Source organism: Typopeltis vanoorti, chromosome 3 (assembly GCF_054136105.1).
Source record: "Typopeltis vanoorti isolate ZY-2024b chromosome 3, IOZ_Tvanoo_1.0, whole genome shotgun sequence".
NCBI lineage: Eukaryota > Metazoa > Arthropoda > Arachnida > Uropygi > Thelyphonidae > Typopeltis > Typopeltis vanoorti.
The window spans coordinates 77,687,485-77,703,101 of record NC_143551.1 but is presented as its reverse complement, the minus strand read 5'-3'; the positions used below and the strand labels follow the sequence as shown (position 1 = coordinate 77,703,101).

At 37.5% G+C, this 15,617-nt stretch overlaps 1 protein-coding gene across 6 annotated transcripts in view; it reads left to right on the top strand.

The window, feature by feature from the left end:
* The window catches only part of LOC150108299 (endothelial transcription factor GATA-2-like), a 91,717-nt gene that overhangs the window by 28,737 nt on the left and 47,363 nt on the right, over positions 1-15,617 (top strand). For 4 of the 6 annotated variants that reach the window (XM_090390683.1, XM_090390682.1, XM_090390681.1 and 1 more), the window contains one exon: positions 5,554-6,234. In XM_090390683.1, the coding sequence (XP_090246809.1) occupies positions 5,554-6,234 (681 nt within the window). The remainder of the gene's footprint in view (positions 1-5,553; positions 6,235-15,617) is intronic. The other 2 variants (XM_090390685.1, XM_090390684.1) reach the window with 1 other exon arrangement.

Here is a 15,617-nt window from a genome sequence, read left to right as displayed (position 1 = left end):
TCTTGTATTTTTCTAATTAATACCTTAAGCGTATAGAACGGTCTCGAGATGTTAAAGATCATTATTACAGTAAGTTGCAGATCTCGAACATTAAAAACTCACATAATAAAGTTCTGAAAATGCTAGGCTGCAATCATAGAATAATTCGCACGACATATGATCGTACAGATGAACAATAACATCGATAATTCTTAAAAGAACTGGGCGATGGACTGAGTACTTGACTCTTTATCCCGTCATCTGAATGAAGAAAATCTGTGTGGATGGGGTGTTATTGAGCTAAAAGCTCTAGTCATGGCTGCTTAACGGCAATAGCCGAGCCGCAGTTAAACTTCATTGGCTACAGCATTGCCATCCATTACCCTCCAAGGGTATTAATCACCGCATCTCACGGTCGATTCCCGGAAATAATTGACATCGATAATAGTCCTTATAAGGACTGGCTTAAAGGGCAAAGCAAGAATGCTTTTTATCTTCCCGTTATCTGTAGAGGACAGTGTAGGGATAAGGTGCTATTGAGCTATTAAAGCTCTGATCATGACAGGAGGGTAACAGCAATAGCCGAGCCTCAGTTAGAACTTCATTGGTTACGGCATTGCCTATTTATTTAAAGGTAAAGCCGTGTCTCTAAAAATTCGGACGATCCCTAGGCCACTCAATCGTGGGCGAAAGACCGTCCATCTCAGCGATGGCCTTCCACCAACACGCCACCACCGAGCAGAACCGCTCAAATTCCGATGAAAAGCATTCACCAACAAAGCCCCTCAGTGGGCCGTGCAGGAGAACACCTACCCCGGAGACTCAAATTGCTCCCTTAAGAGAGCGTACTCATAACTCTCGAATCTCAGCGCCCCAAGGGGTAACAGCAACAGCCGAACCCCAATTAAACTTTATTGGTACAGCATTGCCATCTTTAAAGGTAAAGCCGTCTCTAAATATTCGGACGATCACTAGGCCACTCAATCGTGGGCGAAAGACCGTCCATCTCAGCGTTGGCCCCACTCAGTGATGGCCTTCCACCCACCACCGAGCAGAACCGCTCATATTCCGAAGAAAAGCATTCACCAACAAAGCCCCTCAGCGGTCCGTGCCGGAGAACACTTTCCCCGGAGACTCAAATTGCTCCCTTAAGGCAAAAACCTTAAGAGAACGAACTCAAAACGCTCGAATCTCAGTGCCCAAGGGGGTAACAGCAACAGCCGAACCTCAGTGAAACTTCATTGGTACAGCATTGCCATCCATTACCCTCCAAGGGAAAAAATCACCGCATTTCGCGGTAACCTTATAGTCCTTATAAGGACTGGCTTAAAGGGGCGAAGCAAGAATGCTTTTCATATTCCCCGTTATCTGTAGAGGACAGTGTAGGGATAAGGTGTTATTGAGCAATTAAAGCTCTGATCATGGCAGGAGGGCAACAGCAATAGCCGAGCCTCAGTTAGAACTTCATTGGCTACAGCATTGCCATCCATTACCCTCCAAGAGTATTGGATTGAATGAATCAATCACCGCATTATTTATTATTTTTCCAGTTTGGTGTATTACGTCAACTTTTAATTTTATCTTTGCACTGCTTAAATATCAAAATTTTTCTTATTTAACCAAAATTAATATGAATATACAAAATTTATTATAGGTTTTATTCAGCTACTAGCAATATATATGTACATATGGACAGGCAAAGTGGTCCTGATAGACTATTTTGAAATGCATCTAAAACAGTTGTTTTTAAATAAATTGATATGACGTTCTCGAAAAGCAAACTTGTGGGCCAATATTGCTAGCTTTATTGGCATTTTGTGTCTCTTGAATATCAACCCACAGGACGCTTCAACAATAGCGAATATTATCAAAGTAAAAAAAAAAAAACATTATCTTCTCTTCGTACTTTTTTCCCACCCTCATAAATGAAATCAGCGCATTGGCAAAGATTCTTTCGTATTGAGTTTATTGGAAACTGGATCCATATTATCGGACGTCAGTAAGAAAGAATTTGGTTCCTTTTCATTAATGTAAAGACGCGCTCTTCCTGGATTATTTCAGTAATTTTCCATAATTGGAATAGACACGTGAGAAAATTAATAGACATGTTAGCAAGTGTCAGGTTTTAAAATAGATAATATTTTATAACCGGACGACTCCCTCTGCCGGGGAAAACTTAAAATTGTGCTATTCGATTAAGGCAAAGTTAACTTCGTTCGTAAGCTATAATTTATTTTTATTATTTTTTTTCAATTGTTGCAATCACATGCAACAATGTCTTGTCATGCCAACAAAACTGCTACCTGCGCGTATCCAATAGAAACAAAGCGTGTTCTACGACTTTTTGATACGAAAGGCTTATTGGCGCGTAAATTCATGTCTTGCCAGAAGTAGGAAAACCCATGTTTAAACCTGGTTGGATTGGAGGTTCGATCCCCACCCCATTCTTTAATTGAGGATGACACTGGAAGATCAGCCATACTGAGTTCTTTTCCTGTCTAATTAGACGACACGCACCAGACAGGAACTAGGTGAAGAGAAAAGACAGGAAATAGAAACATATCAGTCAAGCATATCAGTGTTAAGCTTGATGACACCAACCAACAATAGCCGAACACCGTAATGACGTCTGTAATCCCTACTTCATCAAAAATATAGATTGTCACGAGACAGTTTTAGCAGGTGGGCTGTCAATTCCTGCTAACTAAATAGGCCTTGTTATAGCTGAAGTTGGTATTTAGTAATTAAAATTTAGATAGCATCTTGTTCGGCGCTTTTCTTCCTGTCCGTGGGCATCGCACTGAGAAGACGAACTCTCCAGGGGTGGTCGGAGAACATGCAACATTGATCCTTTCCAGTTGTGATCACCTCCCTAACTACCCACCATCAAACTAGTCTACCGACACCGGTATATCTGCAGACATCGCATCGCTATTTTTTATTATTATTATTATTATTATTATTATTATTATCTAACAAGGTGGTCGCGCTCTGTTAAGAGATGTGCGTGATGGAACTAGGGATTGCGTAGCTTCAGAGTCATCTATAGCATCTAAATTGATGATCCGTTTCGTTCAGTTGTGGGAAATTATGTACAAGAACACACAACTTTAACTTAATAAGCAAATCAAAACTAGAATACGTAATCATCCTTGAATTTGTTGGGATACCTTTAAAATGGTGGAATAGAGCATCTATTCTGATGTTGCAATATAAATCATAAGTGGTGCATTTTCAAGTCTTCGTCTACGATTGTTTAAACTGCGACAGAATGACTAACATTCCCTCATAACGCACTCATTAGCAGAAAGCACACACACACACACTGTCATTTATAACAATGCAGGTCTGAATTTGCTAACTGTTGAGTCGGCATCTTCATTGTGACGTCACACATGACCACTTCATTATTAATATACCTCTGTCTCTTATGTTAACAGAAACTAGTAGCAAATGCAGATAGTGAGAATGAATCTGATATGTCGGAGATTCAAAGGATGTTAAACAATCAGAAGGATTGTGTTCACGAAACAATGTAGTCTAGTGTATTCCCAGTCAGCAGAGGTGCTAAACAATATTTTATGACGATTTGATTACTCAATAGTAGAACTGAAGATGAACAGACAATTTGATTAAGCAACAGCAGATCTGTAGCTGAAGAGGCGATTTGAAATAAGCGCATATCTTCCAGAAATGAAGCGTTTTTAATTGGAAGCAATAGGATAGTATCTCCGGCGAGACTATGGTATACTTTGATGCATGCGTAAAAATGAAAAAAAATACTTCAAAACCAGCCTATTATGAGAGCATCGATGAGTTTACAAACAAGTGTCTTTTGTCGGCTAACATAAACTATATCCAGGTCTGTTGGATAATATTCTATTCCCTCTATCAATCTCTCCGACAGTTTTTCATCTTCGTTTATCGTTAGTTTATTTATAGTATTTTTTTCTCTCGTTTCTCTTTCGGCATAAAGCTGTGGCAATACTAGAAGCATTATCGGTAGCGACAAGACTCTGAAATCTCTCTTACAGCATCTCACCGTTCATCATCGATAGCATCTCCTTATCTCCATCTTCTCTAATCAGAAGGCTTCGTAATTACTAAGTCTTAACAGCATATATCAGCAGTAGAAGCTTTGAGTATTGTACTTGAAAGTGACGGTCTAATTAGTGAAAAACACTGGCTTGACATTTTCCCAGTTTGTTATCACTCAAGACAGGCATGTAAGACTTTAGTATCCTCTGAAGGTACCGAAATACATTCACACGTTTGAGAAACAATCGATCTACTCATTCGTTGGTTGGATACTTTTCAAACTCACTGTAAGATTGAGTACGAACATTACGTCTTTCGTGAAAGCTGTCTCCGATTTATAATCTGACTTAACCTGGAGATGGCTTTAATACTGTTTCAATCAAAAAGTAGATGTTGGAATAATTGAACCATTGGATTCGCTGCTTAATCTTATTGTAATGCTGTTCGATTTTATAAACACTGTTTGATTATAGTGTATGCAAATAAGTTGTTAGCACAAAGAGGAGCGAAGGCAGATCAACATCTCAATACTGAACTTAATTCCTCAATTTTGATGTTTGAGTTATTTATATTTAAAGTATTTTTATCGGTATCATAATAACTGGCGTATGAATTATTTCTAAATTGGGTTCTTCAAGGACTGAATAGAGAGACAGAGAAAGTGAGAGAGAGAGAGAGAAATGACGTGATAAAGACACGAAAAAGATAACGACAAAAAGAGGGAGAGGAATTAGACGAAAGAGAGAAAAAGAAAGACTTGATACAAAGAAAAAGAAGGGGGAAGAAATAAATAACATAAATAAGATGAAGAAGAGAAAGGATGAGAATATATAGGGACGAAAGAGGGAGAGAATTAATGCCGAGAAGGATGTACGTCTCTTTTACGAGAACGGTGATTTCGTTGATGTTGATTCAAGGATTGCCATCTCCATCTAAGATTGATCGTTAAACTTACTTCGACAAGGCCACGAAAGAGAAAAAGGAAGAGACCAAAGATTAAGAAAGAATAGATGAAAAATGAGATCGATGTTTACATCATTAACTAAATCACATCAGTCTAACAAATGCTCGCGCTAACAAATGAAAAACAACATGTTTATAAGATTTTCATTCAGTTATGTTTTTGAGAACAAATCTGTTTCACAGAAAGAATTCCCTTTCTTTCTTATAATGTCGCCATCAAAAGCTGAATTGCTTGTCTAACAACACTTTCTAAAACTGCTTTTCGCACAGAAAGCCTCACGGCTTATAGACAAAACCTGATTTTATTTCTAGTGATGAAATGAAGTGGACTTTCCTCTCGGTCCAGACTGGAGATTTGTCCTCTTTGAGTTGTTGCGGATAGTGCACTGATAGACATAATAGCCTGTTTCTATGACTCATATCTCTCTCTCTCTCTCTCTCTCTCTCTCTCTCTCTCTCTCTCTCTCTCTCACTCATTGAAATGTTAATATAAATAAATTGTACTTTATCAGTCTAATATTGTGTGATTGTAATAACTAATCTTTTCTTTTTTCTTTTTTTATTATTTTGCAGCACGGATGTCAAGCAGTCAGATGTGTCGTCCTCACTTCCACACGCCTCTTCACCCTTGGATCTCGGACACCAAACCAATGGTGCCCCACCCCGCCCATGGGTCCGCTTGGTGCTCTCCTTTCTCCAGCAAACCTCCCCACCATCCTAGCCCTCCAGGAGGACCTTTAGGGGTCCATCCGCCACCTCACCCGGCACCCAGTTCCATAGCCAGCACCCTGCCTCCTCACTCTAGTCCCCATCTGTTCAGCTTTCCTCCCACGCCTCCCAAGGATGCGACCCCGGACACCGTCACTGGCGCCAGCTCCAGTAGCGGCGCCGACTACGGCGTTGGATCCAGTCTGGTTTCAACCGGGGACGACAAGGGACCGACTCCCAGCATGTTAACAACCCTCGGCTCGGCACTAACAAACTGTTCCAGTAGCAAGCCACGAGAAGGTACCTTCTCCTCCTCCCTGAGTCCCGTCCACCATCACCATCATCACCACCATCACCACACTCCCCATCCTATGTCCACCTACTCCCCTTATGTCTCTGGACCTCCTACGGCCGCTCCACCACCGTCGGCTGACCTGTCGGGGGCCTCTTACTCTTACCATGCCGCTAGTTCGCTGCTAAGTGCAAAGACTCAGAGCTCGGCATCCGCTACCTCGAAGCCAAGAAGCAAGGGCCGGTCCAGCGCTGGTAAGACGGCTATTTCCCCAACGCAAAAAAGGGGAAAACGCCACCACTTACCGTGCGATTCCTTCCTTTGTCTCTCCCCATCCCCTCTGACTACCCCTAATACCTCCCTCCTACCCTCTGTTTCATTCTATTGTTAAAATTTGCTGTTTGAAATTTATGTTGACTTCCAGTGTCCGTCTTGCGAATATCTGTCCCATGCGGCCACCTTGATTGCATGTGACCGGTATGTTGTCGAGATTGAGACTGGTCGTCGTGTTATTTGTGTAGTGTGAGTTCATTGATCTGTTATACTAACATTACTAATGTATTCTTCGGTTTCTAAGCACCTCTTTCACATTGCTTTTGTGTGTGTGTGTGTGTGCGCGCGCGAGTGTGTCTGTTTAAAAATACCAACAATGTAATCACTAGAAAATGACGTGGAAAAAACGGTTACTATGATAACTCTTATTGATAGATAATCGAGATACTTATTGTTATGAAAGTATGCCTAAACATGAACACGAAGTACGTCTTTAAATTATGTAACCAATCCTGATTTTGCATCTAATTTCTTTCTTATTAGGAACTTCTCTCAGTTTTGAACATTCTAAACATCAAACATGCAAAAAAAAAAAAAAAACTAATATTCATTACGCAACTTGACACTAGAATAACACTATGTCATTCGAAATTAAAAGTACAGTAATTAAAATTAACGATGTAATAGAGAAGCATTGAATATACATCACAATAATAGTAGTTCATGAGCTACTCTATACCAGACCAAGAATCAATTGTTGGTCTGATAGAACAATTACGCTGAACTAACAATAGATTGCGAATAATTATTCTAAGCTAGCAATTATAGTGGATAATAACTAATTGTGAACAATTAGACTAAGCTAACAAAACTTGAAGAATTAGAATACGCTAACACAGAACTTGAAGAGCTATGCTCAGCTAACAAGTTGATCGTCAACTACAGATTAACTCAAAGCATGTATCATCACTCTATAAACAATAGATTAAAACCGAACGTGAACAATAATTTAGTATTCCTTAAAATTAGTATCGCTAAACAATCATTTGCATTTTCTAGTGATTGAATTAGTTGTTCTGTGTTTTTTTTACCAAAGTTATTTTTTCATTATGATTTTATAATGTTTATAATTATATTATTATAAACCATAATTATAAAACCATAATTTTATAATTATGGTTTTATAATTATATTGTTTATCTTTTGATATTGCCAATTGAAACGAATCTGGTCATTTTTTTCAAAAGTAAAATTCGTTTCACTTAGCAATAACACATTGTCCTTCATTTAAACCCAGTTAAGCAAGTTTCTTAAACGTAAAAAAAAACTGAGGATATTAAATATTATAATCATATGCAAACTTTTATTGGTTATTTGAACCATTTCGTATCGATTAAAAAGTAATTTATTTAAATATCATTTGTGATTGGTCAATTATGAGACCAGAACTGCTGCACTGGCAAGTATGTTCCATAACACTACATACTTTTTTTCGCGTATTTATGCTAAACCCAAGACATGATCGTTCTTATTTTAAGGAATATATTTATTATAAAATACTCCGAATGAACGAGCTATTATCCGTAGTTTTAGTTCAAAATACTAGAGATTTATAAGTCTGTATCGACATCTCGGGCCACATATGATATGGCCCGCAAGAACCTTTAAAATAGTTCGTGGATATGAACAAATCATTTCATTTATCGATGCATTTTTCAATTTAAAATTTAAAATTTAATACAATTAGAAAATATAATGATGCTTTATACAAATTTTTTTTTAAAAAAATCATAAAATATACAATTATAAAAACAAGTTTATTTGAATTCCTATTTAATGGCATCTACAAATAAATATCACAAGTTGCATGTAATCTACTGCACTTTAAATCACGTGACTTAAGTTAATTGCTTTTTATTATTTTTTATTTGGATTTACCCCTTGTCACTTAAAACTGTATCGTCTGCATATAGTCATAATCAGGAAGGAAATGAGATGGGGGTGGGGGGAAATTACAAAACGCACGTGCATGTAAAGGCTGTTTATTCCTGAAATAGATGCTTAGTTTCATTTTCTAAATTAGGATGGTTTGAATTCAGTCAGAATTCTTCGTTTTCTTAAAGACATTCTAAACCGAAATGATCAATAATGTGTTTGTATAATTTACAGGAGGCGGTCTAAGCGCGCTTTCTCTGTCAAAGCGGTATTGGTGATGTTAATGCGTTTCATTAGTGTAGAGGTACTCAAATAGGAGGTTCCGATTTTTCCCTAGGGATGGGAGAGAGAGATAACAAACTTCTTTATGATTATTTAAAATATTAAAATGGTCCCATTAAGACCTCACCGAAATAGTTTTTATGTTTGTGATTTTATTTAATTTAGTGTTTGTTTGATTTATGTTGGTTTTGCTATTAAAATTCTTTAATTTTATTTTAAATTAATCCCCTTTGGAACCTGGGGGGATGATCGCGAGTGTTTTTTTTTGGGGGGGGGGATCAAATAATTATAAATCACATTAAGGAGTCACGTTATCTATGATCAGCTAAAGATATTTTTTCTGATCATGTCTGAGTTTTAGTTGCACCACATTCTCCGCTCGAGATGGGACACATCATTCATTTTTGGGAATAATCCAGTTCATTGTCAACAAACATTCTTTTGTTAAGTTCATTTCTCAGAGTGACGTAACAATAACGCTACTTCTGTTAACTACGTCATACAGCCCTCACAAATTATGCATAAGATAAAAATATATATATTTTTTATATTATTTACAAACAACCTAAATCAAACCGATGTGTGCATATAAAAGCACTTAAACATCTGCAAAGGGAGAACGCACTATCGCTTATTCGGCAAGCCATAGTTCTGCTTTGGTGTTCGGAATCGTTGTTTTTTGAATTCACATTTCATAATAAGACATTAAAACGAATCTGTTTAAAATCTTTTCCTAATTTTTTTAGTTGTTAATTACAATACAGGAATAATGCAATAAACTTTTAAAGACAATCATGGCTCGAAAATTGACCTCGAAAAAATACTGTTGAACATTTTTTTTTAAGAAAAAAACCTTCGATTTTTGTAAGCTCTCAAAGTAAAGAAGTCAATAAGCAATGTTCTGAATTAAATTATTTTAATCACCAGAGGAGGTAGCATTGCCTTGAGATTCATTTAAAAACAAAGTTACTTCAAAGAAGTCCATTATTCACCTTTCTAGTTCAGTTTCGAAACAAATAATTGTGTTTTGCATAACGTATATTATGTGATTCCCGTGTACTAAAGGTTGTAAACCTAAAATACACAGTAAATGTGTTAAAGGCTATGTATTCTTGAAACCCATGCTCTAGAGACCAAACATGGAACTTTTTTCACGCCACTTCGGACCGTCACTAAGCAGGGGGATGGTCGTATCGGTAAAAGATGAAAAATATTCACAAACATGCGTGTCAAAGTGGTATTCGAACCTCGCAGCCCGTTGATTTTAAAACTCGAGCGCTCTCCCCTCCTCCAACCAAGCCTGCATTGGGGAATTTAAGAACTGTTATTAACTCTTGTTATTCATTTCTCTATAAACATGATGTAGAGCCTCCGTAGCTCAGTCAGTGTAGACGAAGCCCTTTGGTCGGAAAGACCTGGGTTTGATTCCCGTCCATGACGTGCGGTACCTTTATCTGGTCTCTTTCGACTAAAGGTGAGTTAGCCAGTCTCATACGAAGGTAGGGTTTTTTTCCATCCCCCAGAATCGGCAAACTGGCCCCTTAAACACACTCTTCTACAGATATAAGACACTTCCAGGAATAAGGCGTAACCAACCCACTCTGTAGGATTTCGGTTCCGAATGCCAACACGGTAAAATGTGTAGGTCTACGCGTGATCGTAAACCAGGATAGAATAGGAAACATGATGTCCGATATCGTACATTTTTACTGCGAATCTCCTTTCCGACATTTGAGAATATAATAGTCCTTGAATGTTCCTTCAGCTAATTCTCATACCTCGTTTATTGAGTCGCCAGTTCATTTAGTCCTTGTTATTCCGAAGATAAAAGGTCCTAAGCGTATCCTTGCATTAACTCCTCGGTCATAAATTTTGAATTGAAGTAAATTTATAAAGGCAATTATTTACGTTATTTCTAATGGTCTGTACATGCAAACCAGTTAGAATTTGAGAAGTTTGAGAAGTTCCACGTCTTCTCCGTGTGTGTGTTATTTGACAGGTTTGTTTGTTTTGCCGGAATCCATAGATATGAAGTATTTTATGATGGAAGGGCATTGCGTAACATCGCACTTAAGCCAGTCGTCTGCAAGTCTCACTTTGTGATATGAACCCGCATGCTATTGAACCGCATTGAAGATTCCCACTAAATGGCCGATATATGAGACGAACTGTATGCATCTGCATGCGATGATTCCTCATCCTCTTCCAATCTTCATTACCGTCTGACGCCTTCGATAGTCTTACACTTTTCTTAGTCTCAGATCATTTCTTCGTAGCTGAATCGATCCTCCATCTTCTTAAACCGTTTTTAATTCACTTTGAGAAAACTCCAATTTGCTTTGCGTAGATTGATGATCCGATTATTTTGAAATAAGTAGACAGATCATATTGATAAGACAGTGAATACAATTAATGAGAGACGTCTCTCTATTCGGGGGACTTAATCCTGATTGAATAGGCCATTTCGCAGTCAACATTAACTCTTTCAGTTCATCCGGAATCTCTTCGATCTGTTTGTTAGCGTCACCTTTTCTCATCTCGCTTTTCTATTTTGCTGCTTTGTGATGATGTCATTTCCTATGTAAATACCAGTCTGAAATCCATTTCCTGGGGTTCCTTTAAATCTCCCCGGATATGTGATTTTGCAACACGTTAGTATTTCGCCATTTCTTTCACACGTCAAAAGACTAGCCCGTGGAGGAAGAACTCAAATTATTACAGACCACACACACGTACAGATAATAAATAATCCCCTAAGTAGAATTTACTTAACACCCTGTTTGACACACTTCAAGAATAATTATTTTAATTAAAGGGGATAAAAATTTAAAACTCAACAAATAATTTTGATATCGGATCCAGCTGCAGGAAAAGTCTGAGCAGGTGTTATCCACAATACTTGCAAATTCTTCTTCTTTCCCCATTCTTCCTAACAAACATTTATCACACGTCTAGATTGCATTTCAATCACGACTAGACACGTTTTCAATTTTCGTACATTATCACAATCTACCTTTTGCATACATCTTTGTCAAGCCGTTATCCCAGTGATTCAACAGATCTTTCGGGACATCTGTTCGACGTCAGATGTGGACAAAAACACACTTTGAACTCTCAAATGATGATGATGATGATGATATTAATAATAATAATAAATATACATAATTCACGTAGAAATATTTCGCTTGGTAGATCACTCTTAAAACAGAACAATCACAGAATGTTGGGGGAAGCGTTTTGAACAAAATATTTTCGAATTTTTGTGGTCCGAAGGTATTCTACGTTTTTGTGCCGAGCATGTTCGGAGCCATCATCCTGTGTTACCGTTAAAAGGAACTACGACAGCAACCAAGCCGTTCCTCCACATTCTTGAAATAACTGCCTACCTCCCGACTAGGGTCATTTGGGAAGGGGAAAAGTCGAGCCAGTTTAAAAGATTGTTAAGGCTTGTAACACAAGAAAAGACCGGGGGTGGACGGGAGGGGGGGGGGGAATAAAAAAGAAAAGAAAAGAAAAGTTAGAAGATGGTCGTTTGAAGAAAAAGCATGCATGGAATGTTAAACGCTTAAGAAGCTTTCTGGTTTGCATAAAAGCAACACGTCAGTAAGGTGTTTTATTCATGGCCAAAACTGCAAAAAAGAAAGAATGAAGATGAAATCCTGTTACAGTCGCTGTTAAACTAGAAGGAAATCACGTGTGTACACCCGGACATCATTAAACAGGAAGTATCTTCATCATCCCAGGAAATGCTACGATAGTTCGTTCCACACGTTCATAAAATATGATAGAAGATCGCAACTGCGGAGCTGTTAGAATCTTTAGCCTCCATTGGGTAACTCTTACAATGTACAAATGCTGCTGACACATGTCATGATCTTTATAAGTATAACGAAACGGTTCGAATTCCGCCCAGGACGCGAGGAGCCTTTATTAGGACTTTTCAATTGAGTTGAGTTAGCCAGTCTCATGCGGAGGTGGAATATTTTTTCCTCCCGAAACCTCGAGTTATTCATCCCACATAACAGCCAAACAGACCATAAGAACACATTCACTTTACAGAGAGATTAACCAATCAACCAATTCCATTTGGATCTGGTTTCGAAACCCTGCATGGTACGATGTTGGTCTAAGTGAAAGCTCAAAACAAATGGATAAATTAATAAATGTACTGTACTAGTAACAATGGAGTCTGTCTGTTACATTTCGGGATCAATAATATTTTGAAGTCTTTGTCCATTGATAAAATAGAACAGATCGAGGTGGTGATATCCATTGTTGTCTTTTGACAACAATGAAATATTCCTTCCATCTATAAAGCATTGTTTAGATCTTCCTCTCGACGACAATGCAATGTTTCTCCCGTCTATAATACATTGTTAGGTCTAATGACAACAATGTAATGTTCCTCCATTATTACGTTGTTTAGATTGTCTCACATGTTACCTCTTGATAGTGTAAAGGTTTTTCTTTCTACGAAGATTCAAATTGTTTAGATTTTCTCTTGTTACAAAAAAAAAAAAAACATTTTCTATAATTCTTCGATTAGGATTGCCGATCTCCATTGATCGGAACTCCAGAATTTTTGTTCTTCGAAGCAAATTAGCCAGTCTCATAGGGAGACGGTAGTCTTCTTCTAACAAAACTCAGGTGTACCTGCATAACAACAACAACAACAACAAAAAAAAAACAGCAATGAGATCCCCCCCCCACACACACACAAACATTTGTAGACATTAGGGGCAGAGGTACGTGCAACCATCTGGTATCCTCTGATAAATGACAAACACGGAATTGTTCCTATTATGCGGACCACAACAAAATTAAACATCACCTCCTGAAAATAATAAATTTGTTATAAAATATAATAAACAAATATTCGCCTCTCTACAATCATGCAATCTTTTTTCCCCCTATAATAATATGTTTAAACCTTACCTCCCCGATAATAGTAAAATGAACTTTAATACAAAACTCAATTTAGTAATTGAAATGTTTTTGTTTTATTATTATTATTTTTTACATATAATATTTTATTTAAAGATTGCGTCTAGACATCAAAAATGTTCCTTTGCATGATACGTTGTTTAGACATTGCCTTTTTGACAAGTTTTTCTCTTTTTTTATTTACAATACATTGTTGCAAATAATGAGTATTTTCTTTGTGCACTGTTCAGTATTATTGCACTTGGAGCTGGCAGAAAGAGAGAGAGAGAGAAAGAGAGAGAGAGAGAAAATAAAGATGAAAACATACCAACAAGAAACTCACTTTACGCAAAAATTATGACCAGGGCAGGAGACTAATTTAGTTGTAACCCACAGCAGCTGCAAGAATGCGCTACGGTGTGCAAGAAGTTATTCTAAACTCGAACATAAAGATTTTTTTTCCTCCCTTCTTTCTTTTCTTGCCACGCTTTGTGACTACGTATTCTGCAAACTGGGCCCTATTTAGAAGAATCATTGACGCCAGAAACTTCTCTCTTGAGATGCATAATACAAAGCGGAAATAGCAACTATCACCATCGCCGCGTCGGTGGGTGGGCTTCGTGGTCCTTACGTGCCCTGTCGCACCTCCTGCTGAGGGACCACCGTCAAACTGAGTAGTTCGCCTGATGAGGAAATGCTCCCGAACTCCAGAGAGAGAGAGAGAGAGAGAGAGAGGCTAGTATACCTGGGGCCATTTTAATGTCTCACCTTTAGCTGGTAGCCGGAGATGCAGGTACGGCCTCCTTGTTATACGGTCCCGCGCTCGGAGAGTGGCTTCCGACGTTGGCATCGCTTGACTAGTCCGAGGTGCGCTGACGGACAAATTGACAGACAGAGTGACGTTCGGATACGGAAAGAATTTAATAGTTATAAGCGTTTAAGTTGAAGAGGTAAGAATATATATGGATGGGATTCTGGCTACTCCCTGTCTGCTATAAATAACTGACACGTTCGTCCTAATGGAGGTTCCTACAGCTGATCGAAGGCAATGGCAGGTATTTGATCAAATTTTCTTGCCAGTATTATGTTGTGAATTGAGAGTGCAAAACGGGAAAGAAAAAAAAAATGAAATAGGCTGTCACTCTGCAGCAAATTGAGAAATTGATAACTTGTATACTGTTCTGTGATGGTTGATCTTTGTATCTAACTGTGATTAGTTTTCTTTTGTTATAAACCAATAACGCTGTAAAATTCTCTGTATTATAATTCCTGATGAGATTATAAATAATGCAATATGGGAATTATGCTGTATATTCAAAGATGGCTTTAAGCAAAATGCTCCGATTGAGCTCCAAAGCAATGTATTTAAAATTTTCATGACATTTCGGAAGATTGAAAAACTAATCCAGAAAAATTTCTTTATAATTAATTATTTATTTATTTTTGTAAAAGAATAATCTTTAATTTTAATATTGTTAATAGCCTATATCCCCGAATACCTAATTTTCTTTAATTAAGGGCTCCCACCAAAATGATCCCAAATGGGCTCCGCATTTACTCCGATCGAGACTCAACATATTCTTTTGATAAAATGAATATTTGTTCGTAAAAGAACTCAACAATGACATTGTTTCGTCTGCAAACAATACTTTAAAAAAAAGTATTATCATTGTTGTCATTTTCTGTTGGTTTCATTGTTGCTTGGCTGCTGTTGGGCACTCTTACTATGTAGTTTTCCGATTATTAAAGTGTAGGTTAACTATGCTTATCTAATTAATTATTTTGTTCACTGACTAAAGATAACGCAGTAACAATCGATAGTCGTTTCATCAACATTCGCATCAGTAGCTCCTTCACTCTATTCTAAATCAGTTAAAAACATAATTATGCAATAGCCACTCAACATTTCACAGTTCAACTTCAAAATCCATTTTATGTACACAATTTTATATACAAATTATTCTTTCTTTTCGTTCATTTCATCTATTACTGTCTTTTGAAATAGTCGTACCTCTACTATATTTCCTAAAGAGTACAATCGTATACAGGTCCTCATTCAATGTCAAAAAGTTTTTCCTTTCTCTTTGGTTTCTTCCTCTCTACTGTATGTTAATGAACTTTTCGTTCTATAACCGCTCGACTATAGGATAACAATAAAAAATATTTAATAATAATAATAATAAAACAGTTTAAGAAGAGAGGAGGGGAAATTTTAGAGCTTAGA